General features: G+C 47.4%; 1 protein-coding gene across 2 annotated transcripts; it reads right to left on the bottom strand.

The window, feature by feature from the left end:
• Nucleotides 1-1,667: 1,667 nt before the first annotated feature.
• On the bottom strand, nucleotides 1,668-19,198 carry UBAC1 (UBA domain containing 1). Of its 2 annotated transcripts, none has more exons than XM_041483899.1 (10): nucleotides 18,857-19,198; nucleotides 15,054-15,174; nucleotides 14,749-14,822; nucleotides 13,949-14,056; nucleotides 13,303-13,405; nucleotides 12,542-12,650; nucleotides 11,162-11,393; nucleotides 9,875-9,961; nucleotides 9,054-9,192; nucleotides 1,668-7,031 (listed from the first exon to the last, which is right to left on the bottom strand). In XM_041483899.1, exons 1-10 carry the CDS (start codon nucleotides 18,992-18,994, stop codon nucleotides 6,916-6,918), a joined length of 1,227 nt encoding a protein of 408 aa, XP_041339833.1. In that variant the 5' UTR covers nucleotides 18,995-19,198; the 3' UTR covers nucleotides 1,668-6,915. The 2 variants fall into 2 exon arrangements, with proteins under 2 accessions (XP_041339833.1, XP_041339832.1); XM_041483898.1 differs by having other exon boundaries at nucleotides 13,303-13,420; nucleotides 18,857-19,174.
• Between the last annotated feature and the right edge of the window lie 2,489 nt (nucleotides 19,199-21,687).

Here is a 21,687-nt window from a genome sequence, read left to right as displayed (position 1 = left end):
AGCACAGAGCACATGACAGGATTGTCACCAAGGGGACGGAGCCTGGTTTGAGCTCACTGGGCTGTCAGGGCACAGGAGCTCCCAGGGGAAGCATCTGCTGCTTCCATCTGTTTCACAGAATCACAGAATGGTTTGGATGGGAAGGGACCTTACAGACCATCTTGTTCCACTCCCTGCCACCAGACCAGGTTGTTCCAAGCCCCGTCCAACCTGGCCTTGAACACTTCCAGGGATGGGGCAGCCACAGCTCCTCTGGGCAGTTGCTGGAACCCTGTCCAGAGGAGCTGATGGGCAATTGTACAATATTCTGCTCTTTCACGTGACCATGACCATCCATTCATGGGAGAAAGTGAACACAGGGAAGGAGAAAACCCAACCCAACGCTGGGATGGCACCGGCACACCGCCCATGGAGCGCTGGGAACCATTCTTGCCACACCGCTGTGCTGTCAGCAATGGCTCACCTTGCCAACACCAAGCTGCTTCTCCACAGCCCAGTGCAACCTGTGCTTCCCTTCCCCGCCCTTTGTGATGGATTTGGGCCCTGCTGGAGGTGGCTCATCCCTGCTGGAGCACCCCGGGACACGTCCCTGCGCCGAGGGCGCACCGGGAGCTGCCAAACACACGCCAATTCCAGCCCCTCCTGTCACTCACACAGCAGCACCTCTTCATTTTTAAGGTGTGGATTTCTGCCCAGACCTGCTGTACCAGTTTAGGTTCACAAGTGTCATTAACTAATGATACATCCCCAAGCTGCTTTAAGGTAATTTTTTTTTTGTTTTAATTGTAAATTAGCAGAGAGCCAAACCTTTGAATTGTCCTGCTGCTGTGCTGTGCATTGCAGCAAACCTGAGTTAGGGCCTGACACCACAACCACCTGCATTTAACACCACCACATTTACCAAGGTGATCTGAACATGCAGCATTTTGATGTCTCACACTCTAATCCTCCATCTCTCATGGGACACAATGAAAATCACTCTGAACTCAGCAGTCACTGTAACTGCTACATAAACAGGCTGCTGGCAGGTTCCTTGCCCTGAACATGGAAGAAAATGCTAATTAATTAAAAAACCCAACTGCCAAAAAACCCCAAATGAACTCTACAGATTCTCTCTCCTTTACAAAAATAAGCTCACACATTTACACAACCATCAGTTGCCTCCAAGGTACCCACAGAGAGGGCCAAGGCTTGGAAGTGCTTCCCAATCTCCCACAGCAGCGCTGGCACCACGACAGCCAGATGGGAATTTTGGTTACATCACGTTCAAGTTGCTGCATCCCACCAGCTGCTGCTTGCTGGAGCTGTTTTCCTTAATGAGGGTTCCCTTGTTGGGAAAGAAAAGATTTTAATTTGTCAGTCAACAACTGTCAAGATAAATCCATCTTCAGTGGCATTGGAACATCCCAGGGGATCACCAGATCATGTTTCACAAAGCCCTTGCAATGAATCTCCCCAAGTGCAACTTTTCCTGAAAAATAGAGAAATACCTTCCAGGTGCAAAACCAGCTGCTGAAGGAGGATTTCCTGCACAAACTCTGTATGAGCAGCTCTCATACCCCACTTTCTGAGAAACAATTCCAGCAACCTGCAGGTACAAGGAACAGCAAACAATGTGGATCCACAAACCTTTGCTGCTCCTGCAAATGATGGTTCCAAACACCTTGTAATAAATCAAAAAACTTTATTTTGAAGATATATTATAAATGTACAGCACACACAACATCAGTGTCTGGGGTTATGTGTGAGCAGGTTTAAAGCCACAGCATTCATTCCAGCCCCGGCCGTGGGTTCCACATCTCCACACAAAACAATTCCAGACTGAACAGGTCTGGCTTTGCCAACACCTCCCTGACTCCCAGGAATATATTTCAGAACAGCAACTGCTTAAAATGATCACAAATTAGCAGCATTCCTTGCTTTTGGCCTGGAGGATTTCTGCAGGGAGCAAATCCTGCTGGTTTTCCTGCTCAGGGAGAGGTCAGCGACCCACGCGAGCGTGGCCAGAATGAATCCCGAATTCCACAGGCTCGGGGATGTCTGCCCTAGTTTAAGCTTCAGAAAAGTAATGTTACACCTTAGGAAGAGCTGTGCATGCCACACGCCGGCATCAGAGCCAGATCAAAGTTATCCTATGCGGTACCTAATTGCTGGATACACAGGTGAAATGAGAAAATGTGAAGTCAGTACCTTGCAGTGTAATTTTACTGGTGCTGCCTCGTGGGAAGTGCTGGGTAGCAAATCACATTCGTGTACAGTTCATTAAGCCATGATAAAAATATGCAAATTAAAAATCTCTACAGGCCTCTGTTACCTGCTGCAACAGAGACTTGGGTTTGTGGGGCTTCGTTTAAAACGTGATCCAATTTCCTCCCTCTCCCCAGAGCTCGATATAAAACTGTACCCAAATTCAGTAAGAATTTAATGCATTTACATTTACTGAAGTTCACATGCTGCAAACAGATTCTGCATTGAAGATCTTCAAATCTAGGGCAAGAGGTCCTTAAAAAAACCCTTTTGCTACACTGGATGTGGGGATGGAGGTGAGAATCACCATGAGAACATTCACGTGGATGTAACACCCCGTGCAGGGAGGTGGGGATTGCCCCCCACTGCCCTGCCACAGCCAGCACAAATCCTTCCAAGGAGGAGCTGTCCCAGAGAGGGGGATCCAGGCAGGATCTCCAGCCCCAAAGCTCCAGGACTCTCAGTTGGATGGAAATACCAGCTGGAAGCGCCGCTGTTCTGCTGGTTAATAAAAATGGTATTTATTATTAAAAGTAGAAAACCAGGATGGTTCCTTTGGATGAAACACTGGCTGTCCTGTGCACAAGCCTTTGGGAAAACTGCCACTGGAGCAGAGCTCACAGCAACCTGTGCCCCTTCCACAGGCAACGTTTGCTGACAGTGTCGCTATACATTCGTTTGGTGCGATGCTTGTTTTGGTGTGAACGCCTAAAAAAAAGTTAATTGTAACAGTCCTAACTAAAACGGATTTTAATAACCACTAAAGAGTTGCTTGGATATGAAAATCAATCTTTGAAATGCAAGTTTGGTTCCAGGAGAGGAGGAAAGGAAGGGTGGGGGTCAAGGTTTGGGTCAGCTCTGTGACAGGGGCTGCCAAGAAGCAGCCACGAGCTGGAGGCCTTGGAACTCGTGCAGGAGAGAACCTCACACCTTCCCAGAGCAGGAATGCCCTGATGGCTGCTTTGGGAACTCTGCAAGTCAATTTTGCAGCTGCATGGAGAACACAAACGTCCTTGCAATGGTGCAAAGCCCAGCAGGGTGACCCCGTGTGACCATTCCCATGGAGGGATGCAGCAATCCTAAAGGAAGACTCATGTCCCTGCTCACCAGGAAAGGAGGAAAGGCAGATTCTTTGGGCTGCTTCAGCAGGAGGGGTTACACTAGCTCAGCCTCACAGGTCAGGACAATCAAGGTCCAAGCTGTAAAGTAGCCACTGGCCTATTTTCCAAATACATCCCTTTGAATACATCCCCCTAAAAAGAGAGTATAAATACGAAGCCCTGAGAACAAACTTCCACATAGTACATTGCCATTAAAAATACCAGTGTTTTGGTGACACAATTATAAGTTAGATATATTTCAATAAATAGTTGGCTACTTGCAAGAGGCCTGCAACATCAAAAGGTACAAGACTGTCTGGCTACCAATGGGGCAAAGAGCAGGAACTGTAAGAATCACACTCTTAGTCACCCACCACCCCATCCCTTTCCTGCTCCAGCTCCCAGGCTTCCAAATATTCCCTTGACCACGTTAAGAGAAAATTAACTCTGACATGTCTGTGCTAGCTGGAACTTGAACACCCGAGGTGCAAGCACAGGACCTGAGCCTGTAAATCCTCACTGCTGGGAGCAGTTCTTCCTCACAAAACGTGCTGGTTTTATTTAACAAAAATCTTTGCTGTGTGTTCAGGGATCTCTCACTGGCCCTCAGGGCAGATGCCCCAGTCCTGCACCCAGGGGCAGCACAGTTCCTCACCAGGCAAAGCCACACACATTCCTTGTGCCCCATGGCTGCACGTTCCAGCTCCAGGACAGTGACATCTCAGCTTCTGCAGGTTTTCCAAAAACTGGGCCAATCTGTGCCTTTCCAAGCACAGTGGACTCAACTCCCCTCTGCATTTTCTGGGATGAAGCAGCAATCCCAGCCCTGGGGTGATGGGACACAGCCCCCGGTGTAATTCACACCCCAGCACCACTGATGTGTGGTTTAACTCCTTCAACCTCAGGGGAGTTTTTGCTGGCTTTAAATCAACTCCTGTGCCTTGCTGCAAACACCACACCTCCTAAATTCTGGTCTCCTTTGGTTTTTGGTCACTGCAAATTTCAGCTCTCACAAGCCAAGCAGGGTCTGTTAAAAAAATTCCAAACAACCAAACAACACTTCAGTTTTGGAAGTGTTGAGCTCTGGAATAACAAAATCCAGAAATAACCACATCTTCTCAAGCCTCCCAGCACCCTAAAATGCAAAATTCCTTTATCGCTAGGGTCTCCCAGCTGCTGCTGCTGCTGAACCTGGGCATTCTCACCTTCTATCAGATAAGGAGAATCTGTTTTCCTGATGCTTTTCCCCACACTTTAGAAGCAGCTCAGTGGCACTGAGGGGTGCTGCCATTCCAAGGGAGGCAGCACTTTCACCCCTCAGTCCAACCATGGACTCCTGAAATCAAACCCAGCATTTCCCAAGCCTTTACAATCTTCAAGGGCCACAACTTCACCAAAGGATCTGTTTGCTAAGTCTGAACCTCTCCTTATCCATTCAGAAGCCAAAAACCTCCCACCAAACTACAGGGCAGTTTTTCCCAACTCTGCCTTCTAAAAACACTCATTAAAAGGAATATTAACCCTAATCCTGACTGTAGAGAAGGACATTTCTCTCTAACATTAAGAGCTTCAAGTAAAAGAGTCTTCTGGTATTATACAGGCAAAAAGCTTCAGGAATAAGCAAAAAAAAAATAAAATAAAACAATCAAAACCTTTCATAAGACCACAATATTCAGTCACAGCTATTCATGAGTAGCTGTGCTGAGCTCACTGGGGTGCAGGATCAGGCTCCTGGCTTCAGTTACAGGACAAGGTTATAATTTCATGTCAGCCTATTCTTAGCAAGAGCCCACAAAAATGGTTTTACTGTCCAATTTGAACAGAAGAAACATCTCTATAAAGCTTGGAATTTCTAAATGTAGAAGTAAATATTTCAGCAGTCATCAACTGTAAAGCTTAATATGAAATTACAAAATTAAAAAAAATAAAAGAATCCTGGGATAGTAAGACAAGATAAAATCTCAGGCTGTTTTGATTTCCCCACCCTTCATATTAATTATGAGAAATTGGCAACTTCAGTGCCTCAGCTGCATGACAGCACAGAGCAGATGCCAAGTTCAGGCCAAAACTTGTTGTAGGGTTTCGGGTTGCATCTTGCTGCATTTTTGTTTAAAAAAACCCCAACTGCACATAAATCCCTCCCACACCTCAGAGGTGACCTGCAGAGCTGCTCAGGATCTCCTGTCTCACAGGACACCTTTGTGCTGTTTAAGCACAGGGTCTCCACCTGCTTTCTCTGCAAGATTTGCCTCTTCTGCCTTTCCTGCAGGGCTGTGAAGCACAAGGCATGGCAGGGATGATGACAGATGTCAATCATGTTGCACTGAGTTGAAAATAAATCCCATATTTTTTTTTTTTAGCAGACTGCTAAAAAAGTAACACCTGCAGAGCCCAGTCATAAACACCAGCTGGATATTCACAGTGAGTTCTGCTCTTAATAGCTCAGAATTCCTCCCTGAAATCTCAAGTCAGTCTTCTGGCAAAATAGGAAAGACCCAGCCTGACATTCTTAGTATGGCCATGGTAAAAATAAGTATAAAGAAAAACCCACTTCTAACTCAAAGATAGCAATTTCAAGCGTGCTTTAAATACCTTAAACAAGATAAAAACCTGTGTGGTTCTGCTGCTTTACAGAACCCCAGCAAACCCCCCCATGCAATTCAGCTGCTTTTGTTTTTGTAAACAGAATAAAACCCCCACAAGCCCCTTGCCAAAACTGTGCACAAAAAAATGGGAGAAAAAACCACTGTGTGAACATATCTTTCCTTGCAATGGGATATGGCAGAGTGTGAGCTTAGGAATTGCAGCCACTTGGGAATCCAAGTCTTGATGTGGTGAATTCTGTGGTGAAAGAGATCCTGCACCTTTCTGGTACCTGACAGAGAATCTCCTGCAAGTACAACCCCAGTGGGACTGCAACAACACTAACGCAGCAAATAAATAGGAAAAAGTAATGCTATTTATTAGAATTCCATCTCTGAATGATTCTGCTTAAATTAGAATGCCAGATAAACAAGCTCAAATAGAAATGTGCTTGCTCTCCCAAGATTTGGGCTTTTAAAAAACATTTCCTAAGAATCAATTTTTTTTTTTTTTTAAAAAAAGCAGTTTTGCAATTTGATAAGAGCTATAAATTAATACTGTATGGAGATGATTAATATCCTATGCTAGTGGTCAGTGACCTTTTGTAAACACCAGCCAGATCCTAACAAAACTGGCCAGAAAACTGTCACAGGCCTTTTGAACGAGCAATATTTCTTTCCAACAATCAGATTCTTAAGTGTTTTCACAAAACCTTTTTCCTATTTTTTTTTTTAATATATATACTTTATTTTAAACCTAATACCTGAAAACATAAACAAATCCTCAAACCTCTTCCACTAACACTAAATCCACAAGGCAACTCACTCCTGTTGGCTGTTAACTACGAAAGCTCTCGTGCGAGAGACCCCTCCAGCCAGGATCTCCCCCTTCCCTCCACCCCTTCCCAACCATCCAGGCAGCCTCCTGTGGAGGTGGAGGGCAGTGAGGGGCAGGGGGAGGTGGCACAGTGCACTGGCAGCTCCCTCTACGTGCGATTCAGTGTCTGGAAGATTCGGGAGATCTGTAACATCACCGGCCCCGTTTCGGGATCGTTCATCCACTGAGTGCTGTTCAAGGGGTTTTCAAGCATATCCTCGAAGGCTGCCAAGAAACAGGGATTGCAACAGTTAGTCCCTCAATGTTTGGGAGGTTTCAACAGCAGGACAGTGAGAAACAGCCACAGCTCAAAGGCAGTGCCCAGAAATGGTGGGGATACACGTTGGGCATTCCCAAGGGTCCCCAGCCTGGGATGATGCTCCAGGTTTTTGCTTTCCTCCCTTCTCAGCACTGAACTCACTGCACACAGTGATTAAATACTCAGCCTGGATTACAGGCCAGCCCACAAAACCTCAAGGGCATGAGGCTGAAAAGGTAAAGCCTTAACAAATGTGTCCAGGTCTCGGTCTCCAGGATCGTGCCATGAAATTGATCCCTTCTGAACACTCTCCTGGAGCTCCACTCCTCTGACCAAAGCTTTTCCCACATCCCAGCCTGGATTTCTTGCACCAAGATCCTTTTCCTCCCTGGTACTTAACCAAGACAGTTCATGGAAAGCACAGTGGCCCCTTGCCTGTTTCCTGTGCTAAGTGGTCCAAATATTTAATAATCTGTCTTTACAATAAGCTTTGCTGTTTGTTTGCCTTTCTGTTGTTTTCTTTGACTGTTTCTGGTTTTGACTCTTCTACTCATGCTGAAGGAACCAGGCAGCCACTGCAAGAGCTGAGCTGCCAATCTGGCAGAGGAATGGGCCTGGCACTGATTTAAGCCCTTTGACAGCCACTGAGCTGGGCTTCTGGATATTTGGAGCCAGTCATCACAGAATGGGACAAAAGAAGCAGCTGCACAGTCACCAAAATGTCAGTGTTGTAAGAGCCTGGCCCAAGGTCAGGGTTAATTTTCCCAGGAGTGTCAGTGCACAAAGCTCAAGTGCCATTAGTAGGAGCTGGAAGTGCCCAGCACCTCTTACAGTCTCCTCATTAATACCTTGCTCAAGGTCATGCAACTTGCCTCCAGGAAAGCCCAAAATAAAATCCAGATCTCCCCTTTCAGCACTTGAACTATTTTCTTTTACACAGACTCACAAGCTTCAAACTAAAGATTTATCGATATTCTGTAAGGAGCTCATTAAATGCAAACCCTCATTATTAAAACCTGTGACATAAGCAATTTGCAGATGTATCATTAGGAATATATTCTCTGATGTTCATCCAAGCTCCATGAGCTCCTATAATGGCATTTCATTTTCTATTTATATTCTGAGCTGCAGTGTGGAACCCCTGTTGGAAATGAAGAGACCATTTGTTCAGAAATCAAGAGTGGGAAGGTTCTGCTCTTGAATTATTTAAAGGCTTGCAAACTCTCCTAATTACATTTAAAGTAGTATTTTAAAGGCTCTCTTGAATGAGCTGTGCACATAGCCTTTATTTAAAAGCATTGCTTCAAATAAGTTTTGAAGCCAAAGATTAAATGCAAAACTTTTTATATCTACATGACAGAGCCAGTGTTGTCAAAGAGAGCAATTCCTCAGGGATTTGAGGCTCAGTCAGTCTCCTCAGCTGGGCACACACTGTGCCCACAGCCTTTCTGACCCTGAGCACACAGACTTTACCACAAAGCTCAAACTCAAGCAAGGGGAAGGGTTTTTTCCCATTTTATCTCCATTTTGATAGGCAAAGCCTTAGCTCAACCTTCTTGTTTGAATATTTTTCCACAAGTTGCCTTCTGTCCCAGTGACCAGGCCTCACACACAGGGAGCTGCACAGCTGGAGACAGCCTTGTTTTTTCTGTGAAATAACCAGAGTTCTAGACAGACATTCCTGATTTTTCCCCTCGTGGGCAGAGGGAGCACACAAAAGGTCTCCTAAATCCACAAAACATTGCAGCCAGCAGCTATTCAAGTTCTGAGTTCAGCAAGTGTAATCCTGGGGAATTACAACCATTCCTGGGACAGCCCCAAGGCCTGCTCTGGGCTCAGCTGAGCTGCAGGGTGAAGCAAACAAACAGCAGAGCTGCTGCAAGTGAGCAACAGGCTCCAGAGCTGCCCCTATCCCCCAAAGGGAGCTGTCATCATCACCTCTGCTTGGATGTCCTGGAAAATCCAGCAGGAACTCACACAGGACTTACCTAGTAGAGTTTTAGGGTTGGTGAGCCCTAATTGTACCACTGGGTTTTCTAAGATGGCTTGGAAGAGAGGGCTGTTGGTGTCAATGCCCTTGTCTAAGTCCTCTGGAGAAGGTTTTCTGTCTCCCAGCAGCCACTCACACTGAAAGAAATCAGCAGGCACATCAGATTTCATTAGAACCAAAGTGTCTCTACTCAAAAGTTTTGCTAATGTGGCATTTTAAAAATTCTTTTCCCTCTCCCAGTTAAAACCTGAGCTGTATATTTCTTTTCACACATTCATTTGTACCATCCAAGCCAATATCCTCTCTCCAACAGCAGCCAGCACTGGATAGTGAAGAGAGGCTTCCCTGGCTGTCAGTGTGTCCACAAAATTTACCTTCATATATAGCAGGGGACTAATCCATCTTGGAAAAAATTCCTGTTTTCTGATTCCAGAAACTGTGGAAGCATTGCTGCCAAATGGTAATTTACACACTTGCATGGCTGAATCTATCCTGGATCATTGATTCCTGTCCTAAACCAGTTATTCTTGGGAATACCTTCTCCTTCCCCATGACAGCACAATCTCAGACTGTGGTGAGGGAGTTTCTCAAAAGCTTTTTGACAACCCAGCCTGAGCCTGACAGACCCTGAGCTCCTGTGAGGAGTCCAGACCCTTTGCAGTCATTCCAGTTGTGTATCCAATTTCAAGGAGGCACAGAATTTGTGCTCCTGAATCTTCAGCAGGAGTTGACTTTCTGACAGATCAAAACATGATCCAGTTCAAGGAGGAGAAGCATCAGTGGGACAGGCCCTTGGAGCAGGAAGGATGTTGTACTCACAGCTGCATTTTGCTGGTTGTTGTTCACTCTGAGTGCATCCACCACTTCCTTTTCATCAAATCCCATCTCCATCAGGGCAATGACAGCCTAGAGCAGAACCCCACAGCTTAATAAATCTTACATTTAGATCAGAAATGAGAGCAATAATATCCCTTCACCTTCTGTGCACAGCTTTACGTGAGGTAAAACCCCCTCATTATTTCCACATGCAGAGCACTCAGTAATTTCATTAACAAAGTTTTCAAATATTCTATATCAAAAGTGTCTTTATTATGGAAGAAGAAAAAAATCTTAGGAGTGAAGGTAGTTCCTACCCTCAACACTGGAAGCTGAATGCAAGGCAAAGAGCAAGTGTACCTGGGGTAGAAAAGAGAAGGAAAATGAGGAAAAATCCTCATTTTGGAGCTCCTCTCCTGTCACAAGGCTCTTGTTCACACCTCACTGACAGATCAGCCTTGATGTGCATTTGTGGTTCTATTCACCCCATTTAATTTCACTTCCCAGATGTGCTACACTGCTGGTGAGTGTGATGTGTTCAGACAAACACACCCAGGTAATGGCACCAGAATGTTTCATTGTTCAGAAACTGCACCCAGGCCATCAAACACATCTGCAGCTCTTAACCCAAATGTCATAACAGCCAGTTGTAAACCCAGGGTGCCAGATGTCACAGAGCCCCTCCTGGTGTGCTCCCAGTGGGAGAACAACACATTCCCACTGCAGGTAATGCTGTGTTCTGAAGAAAGGGCAACTTCTGTCCTTGCTGCAAGACTTCAATCTGCTGGTGGTACTTTGTCTTGTTCCCTAAAACAAGAATGTCCCTCTGTCCTTTCCACAGAATCATGGAATGGTTTGGATTGGAAGGGACCTTAGAGAACATCCAGTCTCAACTCCCTGCCAGGAGTAGGGACACTTTGCATGACCCCAGGGCTTTCTGACCCCATCCAGCCTTTTCTACAGCCAAAGGATCTACTCCTGTCCTGCCACCCTTCCTTCCCAGGCTGCAGTGAAAACAGCAATGCCAGGGGTCTGGAGCTCATGTCAGTCCCCTCAGAGAGTTGCTAGGTGCAGAAGTAACAGTGTCTGTCATGTAGATCCTGCTATCCCTGAGGCAAAATCCCTGAATTTAAACACTCCCTGAACACCTCCACTGAAATACTGCAAGGCCAGCACAACACCCATCTACCCAGAGGGCCCATTTCATTTATGAACTAAACATTTGGATTTTATGGTGCCCACGAAATCCCTGCCAATCCCACGAGCCCCACAGGGGATAGCAGCACCCACCCGTGGGTCTGGACGGAATTCTCTTTTCCTCCGGATCTTCTTGAAGATTTCCGTCAGCTCATCCTTGGCCTCCTCCCCGCCCTCCTCCGAGCTGGGGCCCGCAGCTGCCTCAGCAGAGGAGGCAGCACCTTCAGCTGGGGCTTCTGCAGGAGCAGAACCTGGCAGAGGAGCATCCACAGAAGGGTCATCAGCGTGTTCTATCAACCACTCCATGGCCTGGGTGACGGACATGCTGGAAAACACGGGAACAGTGATGAGGAACGCTCTGCATGTGGCAGCCACGCTCCATGTGCACTCATTTATTCCCATGCTGGATGCACCTGCAGGTTAATTAGCACCTGAAAGCTCATAAAGAAAGTTTTGGAGGAAATTAAACACTTCAGTTCTCTGGGCATCCGCAATCATCTCTGAATCTCGGAAAAGAGGCTCCAAGTCCATCTTGGACCTGCAACTCAGATATTGAAAGGCATTTCTGAGGGGGTCACCTCACTCTCTGCAGCACCTGCTGTGCTTCCCAAAGAAGCACTGGCTGTGTGCAGCTGTGGACAGAACTGCCAACAAAGCACATTCCAAATCTGCATTGGAGCCACATCTCAGGTGCCAAGGGCTCTGCTCCTCAGGGACAGGGGAGTAGAACACCATGGTGTGACACCATCACTTGCTGTGCAGTGTCACTGTCCCAGCTAAGGGATCCTCAGAGCTCCAAAACACCTCTCCTCAACAGGAAGAAAAGAAAAAGCCAAGATAACAATAGTGCAAGGAATGTGTAATTCCATTTGACACACAGGAATTATTGCCTATTCATGGAAGGAAGGGAAAGCCTTTGCCTATTTGGCTTTTCTGTTACAGCATGAAAGCTGCAGGACAGCAGGGGAGAAAGTCTTCCTGAGATACTGGAAAAGTGACTGGAATATGCTGTGGACTCCATCACCAAAATTTTTCAAGAATGGCCTAACAAACCCCCCTGAGGAGTGAGGCAGTCAGCTGCCTGTTTTTGGGGCATAAGAAGAACTACATAACCTCCTACTTTACTGCAGTGGCTCTCTGGACTTCACAAATACTCTTGGAATTTTTTAAAGATCAGCACAAAGTATATTCACAGTGTGGATGGGCAAAGTTTGCCCTTTCCTCTGTAAAATGTGACTTTGATACTTGGAAACAGTGCCAGCCTGGCAGCCCTGTGACCCCCAGACCTTGCAGAGCACATCCAGCCCTGATCCCCCTTCCCTGTGCCACCTGCACTGTGCCTGAGGCAGCACTTCTTGGAGTTCAGGCTTTCTCCAACCTCCACTGAGGTGACCCATATAAGGAGACCAAAAAAATGCAAATGTGTGTTAAAGCAGGTGTGGGTTAAAGTGCCAGGCAGTGCTGGACACTCACTGGTTCAGCCTGAGGGCTTTGACAGCTCTGCTCTCTGGGAAGCCCATCTCGGTGAGCTGGCGCAGCGCGATCTCGTCCACCCTGTCCTCCTCATCCTCATCCAGCATGGCTGCACACACACAAACAAAACAGAGCTCAGATTCATTCCAGCCTCACATAAACCCCTGTGTCAATGGAAAGGCATGTGTTAAGTTCAAGCCCCATTCTCTCTCCCATCCCTGCTTTTGTTTCTGCCCCCAGTTTGCCACCTCATCATGTAATTTGCTGCACTCAGCTCGCTCCAGCTCAGATTGATTCTTCCAGGACAAAGACTTTGTCCAGATGTGTTCAAGATATCTAACAAAAGGCCACTAACTGTCATATGACTGTGGGATTTCCACACAATTAAATATTTGAGATTCACTGAAGATCTATTAAGCATTTTTCTACAAATTAAGTTGGATCTGGCTGTAACACATCTCAAGGATGAGCATTTCCTGCCAACTCGATCAACAGCCACCATTTCTCCTCATTTTACTACATCCTTGTGAATTTTCAACTATTCTTTACCATCACTACTAACAATTTTTAAATCGAACTTCTCACCCAGCCAAAGGGACCTGTTATATCCATGATTTTTATCCACAAGGTGAAACTTTTGCCACAAAGTTTTCAGCAGCTTTGCTGCCACATCAGTGTCTGAACTTCACTCTGAGCCCATTGCTATGCTCCAAAAACAAATTCCCAAGATTGAGCCAACAACTCTAAAGATATGTTCATACCATTTGCCTTCTTAAATAGTTCAACTGCATCAGGGTTCAGTGCTAGCAATTTCTGTGCAACTTCTATGAGAGACACTAAAATCTTCCGGAGCTCTGTCTGGAACTGCAAGAAAGGAAACTGTCAAAGCATTTAGACAGGAAGTTACCAGCCATCAGTGAATCTTAATGTATCTATTGTTAGTAACACAGCAGCAGCCTGGCCCTCTCTACACGAAGTTGCTTTATTAGGGCTTTATTTTCATTGTTTAGTCTCTCAGGAGGTCTGGGACCTTCCTGTGAAGTGTTACATGGAAGCAAAAGCTCCTGGGCAGAAAGGTCCTTTTATTTCTACCACACCCCATGGGCAGTGGTCAAGGAAGGGAAATAAACCACAGGAAACCCTGAATTATTTAAGACTGAAGAAATAACACCCCATAACTTCACATATTCCAGATTTTGAACATGCTCTGAGGCTTTTTCCAGGCACAAACAAAACTTATAAAATCATAATTTACGACGGTATTTTATTACCACGTGTCTAACCCTTAATGTATTTAATACACATTACAGACATCTAAATTTCTCTTCTAGGAAAAAAGAGAACTATATTAAAAATATTAAAAAATAAATAGCAAGCAGCCTGTTTGGCTGTGGGTGCAGTACTTACATCCCTCATGTTGTGGTGGGTCACGCTGCGGTCCGCGCTGCGGGCGGGCAGGTTGGCAGTGGCTTTGAGGATGGCATCCTTGTCAGGAGCCTTCTGCTCCTGCTTCCTCTGCAGGGAAGGGAACAGGAGCAGCTTTCATAACCCATTAGGCACAGCACAGAGTTTCATGTTCCTCCCCAAGACACCAAGCAGTGCCCTGTCACTTGTGATGCCATGGATTAACAGCTCCAGTGTCATCCTGCAATTACAGAGCTCAGCTGGGCCCGTTGGGCTGCCCCGCTTCAGTCCTTACACCTAAACATGCAGGGAAATTCCAGCACTAAGAGGGACAGTGATGTATCCCAGAGAACTCCGAGTTTATGTGATACATCAACGTGCACTAACACCATCCTGACCCTCAGGAACAACTCCAATAAAACAAAATAAAACAGTCAAGGGCAACATTCCAGCTCCAGAGGCTGGTTAGAGGGTGGCAGAAGGCAACCTGACAGCAAGCCAACATATTTCTTTGTGTTTTTATAACAAACTAAGGCACTTGCTGACCTGTATTTTAGTTATTAGACATTTGTTCAAAGATCAAATCTGTAACATTTTCACAGAGTGTATCTGTGTGTCTTATTTTAGGGCAAATGTTCTCAGAATGACATTAAAAATGCAAAATCAGCTTCCTTTAAGTTTGGAAGAAAAAAAAAGCAGTTCCTGTAGAATTTAACTGGCAGCATCTCCCTCTCCAAGGTGAGCACATCACAGTAACCCTTGCCCACCAATAAAGCAGTTATTTTAAAGTGTTGCAGACTCACTTTCTCCTCTGCAACCACATCTGACATCTTGGGGAGCAGCGTTGGCGCGCGCTTCTTGACCAGAAGCAACACATCTGTGAGAGAGAGAGAGAAGGACACTGCCACAGGTTAGAGAGTCTGGGAGAGCAGCTCTGCAAGATACCCCTCAAATTCAACTGTTCCTGGAGATTAATTTTGTGTTAGTTCCATTTATTTAGCTTCCTATGTCAAAGCAGAGAGAAAATCTTACAAACGTTTGGAATGTGCCAGGTGAAACCCAAGCTCCTCCTTCCAGACCGATAAAATTCAAACCCAGACAATCTCACCTCTGTCCTGAATGTTCTCCTCCAACACTGTTTTTGCGTCTGTCAGCACCTTCTCAGAAGTAGCATGGATCAGCTTGTGATGTGTCACAGTTTTGGGATCCTCCAAGCTCCCAGGAAGACACTGCAGGAGACAATAAACACGGCAGATCAGAGGACAGAAAGGAGGCTCCTCAAGCACTTGGCACTCAGGATCCTCCACATACAAACTCTGCATCATTTCCTGGCTTCTCAAGAGCTTAAGCCAGAGGTCAGTGCACATAAAGCATTTTATTGAAGAAAAGGAGGTTTGATTTGTGCCTGTGTGGGTGGATTTGTGCTTTCTCAGGACATCTCTCTCACGCTAAACTCTGGACGTGCTGGAAATCTGAAGCAAAGCAAGGATGCTCCAGGACCCACTGCCACGTTAATTCTGATCACTGAGGTCCCTCAGAAACTGGTTTCACAAAGTAAAAATGCAAATCTACCAAGAGTTTTACAGGAGTTTTACAGGCAGTGTCTTACAGGAGGGAAGGCTGGAATGATGCATGTCCTCATTTGGAGTGTCCAAACAGGACAGACTCCCTGCCTCACCTTATAATTATTATTTACTCTCTGAGTAAACAAGGCACTGCCAACAGTGGTTTTGGTTTCTCTGACCTTAAGCTGGGCAGTTTCTGCACCTTGTTTCAAGCTGAAATCAAGAGATTTGGCTGCTGGAGCCCTAACCTGGGTTCCTGCTGAAAGGGCTGAACTGAAGTTCCATTCACAGCTCTTCCTCCCAACCATAAATAATCAGAATACAATGGATTTATTTTTTTTTGTGCTCATTCCCTTATTGCAATTCTGAATTGCATGCCAATTAATTCACCAGGAAATCAGTTCAAATCCTAAAAAAAGAGTGCTCACACAGGCCTTGAGCTGCCTCCTCCTCACACCAGAGTGGCTCCAGATGCACAGTGAAAGATTTCCATCAGTGCATCTAGAGGCTTCCAATTTGTTTGAGTGCAAAAAAGAAAGCAAAGTGCTTGCAATTCCAGAAAGGCAAGATTAGAAATAACAACCTGAAATTGCTGCTGCTGTTCTCACCACAAAACAGGACACTCCATACTGACCTTGCCTGCTCTGCCCACAGCCAACAGCTTTTAATGCCACTTCCAAATGTTTCTACCAAGCCACTTCCACTGTGTCTGCAGGAGAGAGTGTCCACCCCTTGTGCAACAGAGCCATTCCCAGAAATCCCACTGAAAATCCCTAATTTTGGTGCTGCTCATCACCAGCCTCCTGCAAAGGAGCCTTTTTGTCCATCACCACCTTTCCTGCTGCCTGCAGCTGATGGAAACTCAGCTCCCTCATGGTTTTCCAAACAAAACACTCCTGTTCCCAACACAGACTCCAGCCCCTCACCTGAACCTCTGATGCCTCCCTGAGATTGAGCTGAGAAAATCTGAGTGCTGCTTTGTCTAACAGGAGCTTCCCAGGGAGCCTCCAGCCCAAAAAGTGCTGAACCAGGGCCAAAGAACACATTAACAGCTGGGAGCAGCTCCTGTAATGGAGCTGATAAAGGGGCCCAAAATGCCTGGGGACATCAGTGGAACATCTCTGCAAAGCAGCTCAGAATATTCCTGGTACAGATCCTGAGCTAAGAGGAGCTGAGAAGGGCAGCTGGGATGGGATGGACACACAGACCTATTCCATTTCCCCCTGCACATACAAAAATGTATGTGGGCATAATCACATAATAAATGTGAGCAGTAATTAATCATAAAACTAATCAGGTGAAGGCTTAAGCAAAAAAAAAAAAAAAAGCCAAAACAAAGTTCTGAGGCCACCAATTCTTATTTCCTGTTCTTCCAACCATTTTAGTAACAACTGCAGAGAATAACAGGGCAGACATGGGCACCACAGACACCAAAGAGGCTGCTGAGTGAAACACCTGGCTTATCTTCAAACTTTAAATGCCCTGGAAACAGAAAAAACACCTGACCAGCAGTGCCTTTACTCACTCTCACCTTTTCTTTTTAATTCTGGAGTTCCCAGCAGGCTGCTCTGCCTGGCAGGGCACAAACATTTGTCACAGGTGCCTGAGCAACTGCTGAAATCCTGAGCCCTGGTGATACCAAACACCTCTTGCAAAGCTTGGAATCCTGGTAAACCACAAGGCTTTGTTTGTTTTAAAATAAAAAAAAAAAACCCAAAACTCTTTTTTTGGTTTGCTTTTAATAACAGAAACATCTGAAAACAGCCCTGACACTCCCTCCTATTAAACTTGGGTGGTTTAAACCATCTGTTTAAACAAATATTACAGGTAAGGGGAAAAACCAGTGGGAGAGGTTTATTTCTTTGTCTAACAAAAGAGCCCAAAACACCAAATTTGGGGGAGATAAAGACATCAAGAGTGGCACTTCAGAGATCAGCCAGCATCTGAAGGTTATGGAGGGAAAAGTGGCCACTTTCCCAGCTGCAAGCTGTTACAAATATCTCCCTCTGCTTCCTGAAAGATTCCAAATTTCAGACACACTCAGGAACAGCCTCTTGGAGGAGCTAGAAATTACCTCAAGGTGTTATCAAGATTCAGTCCATGAGCAGGAGCCATGATTTCTCCATATTTTACCCCATTCACAAAACTATTTATTATCCATGGTTATGGAAATCCAGCCCAGGATGGATTCTTGCACAAAGCAGCAGAGATTGAAATCAAATATCACCCTGAGTTATCAAATTGTGCCTACACCTGCTCTCTGTCAGTGTGAATCCGTTCCCCCTTGTCCTGTAAAGCTCCATCCCTCTCTCCCTGTTCTGGAAGGGTTCCTGGGCACCTTTATTTCACCCAGGAAATAAAACATTTAACCCTTCAAAGGGGAGTTAAGTGGTTACAAATTACAGGGTTCTTCTCCTATTGCACAGGTTTCACGTTAAAAAAAAAAACCCTTTGCATGACTTTAAAGACAAACCCCCCACCACTAAACGCGATTTAGTGAATTAGTGAATCACATTAAACGTGATTTAGTGAATTCATGATTCACGTTAAAGGTGATTTAGCGCTGGCAGAGCTCAGGGCTGCACAGCCCTCAGGGGGCAAGGCAGAGCTCAGGGCTGCAGCTGCCAGGCCGGGCTGGCCCCGGGCTCCTGGCCACGGTCACCGGTGCCACTGCTGCTGTCACTCAGCAGCACACCGGGCTGGGGTGAGCCTCCAGCCCAGCCCAGGGGCTGTGGGAGCACCAGCGTGGGCAGCCTGTGCTCCCCTCCCTGCTCCCACAGCTCTCTGGGCTCCTTCTCCCTTCCCTTCGGCCACCTCCATGGAGATCTTGTTCAAAGCACACGGAGAGCGTGAGAAGAGCTTTGATCTCCCCCCAAAAAACACCTCAGCTGCACTCAGAGTTTAACAGAGCAGGCGATTTCTCCTCCTCAGTCCCTGCCTTCCTCCTGTGTTCAGACACAAAACAATCCAGGCTGGAGCCCAGCTCCCACAGCCCGGCCATCTCCGACACCTCCAAAGTCTGGAACCAAACATTCCCAAGTGATCTCTGCCCAAACCCTCCTCTACCAACACGCAAAACTCCCCAGAAAGGGGTTTTATTTCCGTACGGAGCAGTTTGGGGCAGCTCGGGGGGAAAGCAGGACACAGGGCTCCGCTCTCCCTGCGCTGATTCCCCCTCTTTTCAAAGCCATTCACGGGGCGTTAGAAAAACCAGTTTTCCTCACGGGACAGTTTCCCTTTCGCCCGGACTGTTCATTCCGGTCGTTCCCTGGCTCCCTGCCGATTTGCAGCCCCGGTCCCGCTCCCGGTGGCTCAGCCCGCTCCAGGTCCCGCTCCCGGTCCTTACGTGCTTCAGGCACCGCTCCTTGAGCTTCTCCACCGTGGTGTCCTCGGGCACCTCCTCCAGCCACTCCGCGCCCTCCATGGTGCACACATGGAGCCTCAGCACCTTCCCCGCAAAGATCTTCTCCTCCTGCACGAACATCGCTCCCGCTCCCGGTCCCGCCGCTCCGCCGCCGCCTCAGCAGGCCCCGGGCAGCGCCGCGCGCTCCCGCCCGCCCATGAAGGTGACCCCGCCCGGCCCGGGGGAGCGGGGAGCGCGGCGCTGGCTGTGCCCGGCGCGGCCCTGCCCGGTGTCACCGCCCGGGCCCCGCCGTCCCTCCGGGGACACGGCGGCGCGGCCGGAAACGGAAATGCTGGGCACCGCCGGGGCATGCTGGGAGATGTAGTTCTACAGGGGTGGGCTTCTCCGGAAGTGAGGGCGTAGAACCCCCCTCCCCTTCACGCCGCTAGGCGGGCAATTGAGGTTTTCAATCTCTAATAAATCTTTAATAAACCTTCAATGAATTATTAATGACACTTAATGACGTTTAATGACGTTGAAGACCGTTTATCAACGGCTCCTCTGCGCCGCAGTTAACATGGAGTTGCCCCGATGCATTGTGGGATCGCGGTTTGTCCCCGTGTCCCGGTGCGCGCTGGGACTGCGGCGCCGCCCGGTGCATGCCGGGAGTTGTAGTTCCATCCCGCAGGGCTCGGGGGGTCCCTGAGGCGGCCCGGGCAGGGCTGAGGGGTCGCGGACACTCCGGGGACACCGGGGGGCACCGGGGCCATTCTGCTGTCCGAGCAGGGCGGGACGGAGCGGCCGGGGGCAGCGGGTGTTCCCCGGCGGGCCGTTAGAGGGGGCCCGCGGGCCGCCGGTTCCCGGCCCGCTCCCCGCGGGACTCGATGCCCGGCCAGCGGGACTGGTTTATTTTTTATATTTTATCATTACAGCTGTTACTGTGTCACTCAAACCGTGTTATTTCCTACGGCTCGTGCCCGAGCCGCGCCGATCGCTTGGGTTCGGGTTTCGCAAGCGTTGGAGAGCAAAGTGGTCACGAGTTTAAAGTAAATACTTATTTAAATTAAATCCATAAATTCCCTCCAGGAGTGGCTCTCCTGCTTTAGAGCTGCGGGGCTTGGGAGGGTGGGTTTCTGTCGGAGGCACTGTGGGGCTCTGACAGCCCCAAAACACATCTGTCCCACGTGTGTCACATCTGTCCCAGCTGTGTGTCACATCTGTCCCAGCTGTGTGTCACATCTGTCCCAGCTGTGTGTCACATCTGTCCCACGTGTGTCACATCTGTCCCAGCTGTGTGTCACATCTGTCGCACGTGTGTCACAGCTGTCCCAGCTGTGTGTCATGTCTGTCCCAGCTGTGTGTCACGTCTGTCCCAGCTGTGTCACATCTGTCCCAGCTGTGCATCACATCTGTCCCAGCTGTGCATCACATCTGTCCCACGTGTGTCACATCTGTCCCAGCTGTGTCACATCTGTCCCAGCTGTGTGTCACATCTGTCCCACGTGTGTCACACCTGTCCCACGTGTGTCACATCTGTCCCAGCTGTGTGCCACATCTGTCCCAGCTGTGTCGCACGGGGAATTCTGCAGAGCAGCCCCAGGATCTGTCTGTGCCCGGCAAGAACAACAAAAATCCCCCTGGAAGGGGCTGGCCGTGCTCGCTCTGCGCCCACTCTGCGCTGCCCCTGACGCGCTGTGGGGATTTTAGTGTGAAATAAACCATCAAAGGGGCTTGAAATAAATAAAAAAAAGGGCACTGGGGTTGATGGATTTATGAGATGGAGCTGTTCTTGTCCTGAAAATTAGAGGAATCTGTGGTGTGTTCATCCCTGCACTGTCCGTGAGTGGAGTTGGTTGAACAGCAGATAAATCCTGCTGGAATCAGCCCCAGAGACAATAAAAGCAATAATAAAGTGTCTGTGAGGAGGAGCTGAGAGCTTTGGGGAGCCAGAAGTCGAGCCCGTTGTGAAAAACGCCAATCACTTGTTTTTGAAATTTTAAAAGTTTAATAGTAGTAATATAATTAGAATAATAAAGTTTGAACTATTGAGGTTAGGACAATATGAGACAATAAAAGCAAAGAGATACTGACATCTGGGTACCTTTTTCTGGGCATCACGAGCCCGAAAAAGGACCCAGTTAACAGAGGATTAACCCTTAAAAACAATCGCCTGTTGCATATTCATACATGATGCACAAATTCCATTCAAACACAGGATTCTGTCTGGTCACTGTCAACTTCTTCCTCTGAATCCTCATGCCGTCTTCCTGTCTGAGCGAGGTGGGAAGAAGTTCCTTTTCTGCTGATAAGGGAGCAATAAATTCCCTTTCTCTGAAAGATTTAGGTGTCCTGTGGCTTCTATCTGGTGCGAGTCCTTTCTTAACCAAATATCTTACATAGCATAGTTCCTATTTTAACATTATGTTATAACCTAAACCAGTATTTAATAGTTAATTTAATACTTAAGAAAATTAATACAGCATAACTTTCTAACATAACACATACAATATTCATTTTAATACTTGCGAAAAGCCAATCACAAAATACACATTTTTCACACCGTCGAGAAGCAGGGTGAATTTGGGGCTGCCAAACGCTGCCACAAGGAGCCCCAGCCCGGGGCTGCCTGTTCCTGGTGTTTGTTTGTCCTTTTTCTGTGCTGGAGCAGAAGCTCCCACAGCTCCCAAGGGACATTTCCCATCCCGTTTTCCGACGTGCCAAGGAACCCCAGCCCTTCCTGCTGTGCTGAGCTCAGCCTCCAGCCCCAGAGCCCACGAGAGGGAGCAAATTCCTGCTCTGCAAACTCCTCCAGCGGCAGAATAATCCCATGAGTT

Source organism: Pyrgilauda ruficollis, unplaced genomic scaffold (genome assembly GCF_017590135.1).
Source record: "Pyrgilauda ruficollis isolate IOZ18807 unplaced genomic scaffold, ASM1759013v1 scaffold62, whole genome shotgun sequence".
NCBI classification, from domain to species: domain Eukaryota; kingdom Metazoa; phylum Chordata; class Aves; order Passeriformes; family Passeridae; genus Pyrgilauda; species Pyrgilauda ruficollis.
The sequence above is the reverse complement of the archived record's forward strand: the minus strand, read 5'-3'. Positions and strand labels throughout refer to the sequence as shown.

Excerpts from the sequence above, each read along its gene's own strand:
- UBAC1 (XM_041483898.1), bottom strand. The coding sequence starts at position 18,994 with ATGTTCGTGCAGGAGGAGAAGATCTTTGCGGGGAAGGTGCTGAGGCTC. Across the intron at positions 11,394-12,541 it reads AAAGCCCTCAGGCTGAACCA|CATGTCCGTCACCCAGGCCA; the intron begins GTGAGTGTCCAG and ends CGTGTTTTCCAG. Across the intron at positions 7,032-9,053 it reads CAACCCTAAAACTCTACTAG|CCTTCGAGGATATGCTTGAA; the intron begins GTAAGTCCTGTG and ends GTTTCTTGGCAG.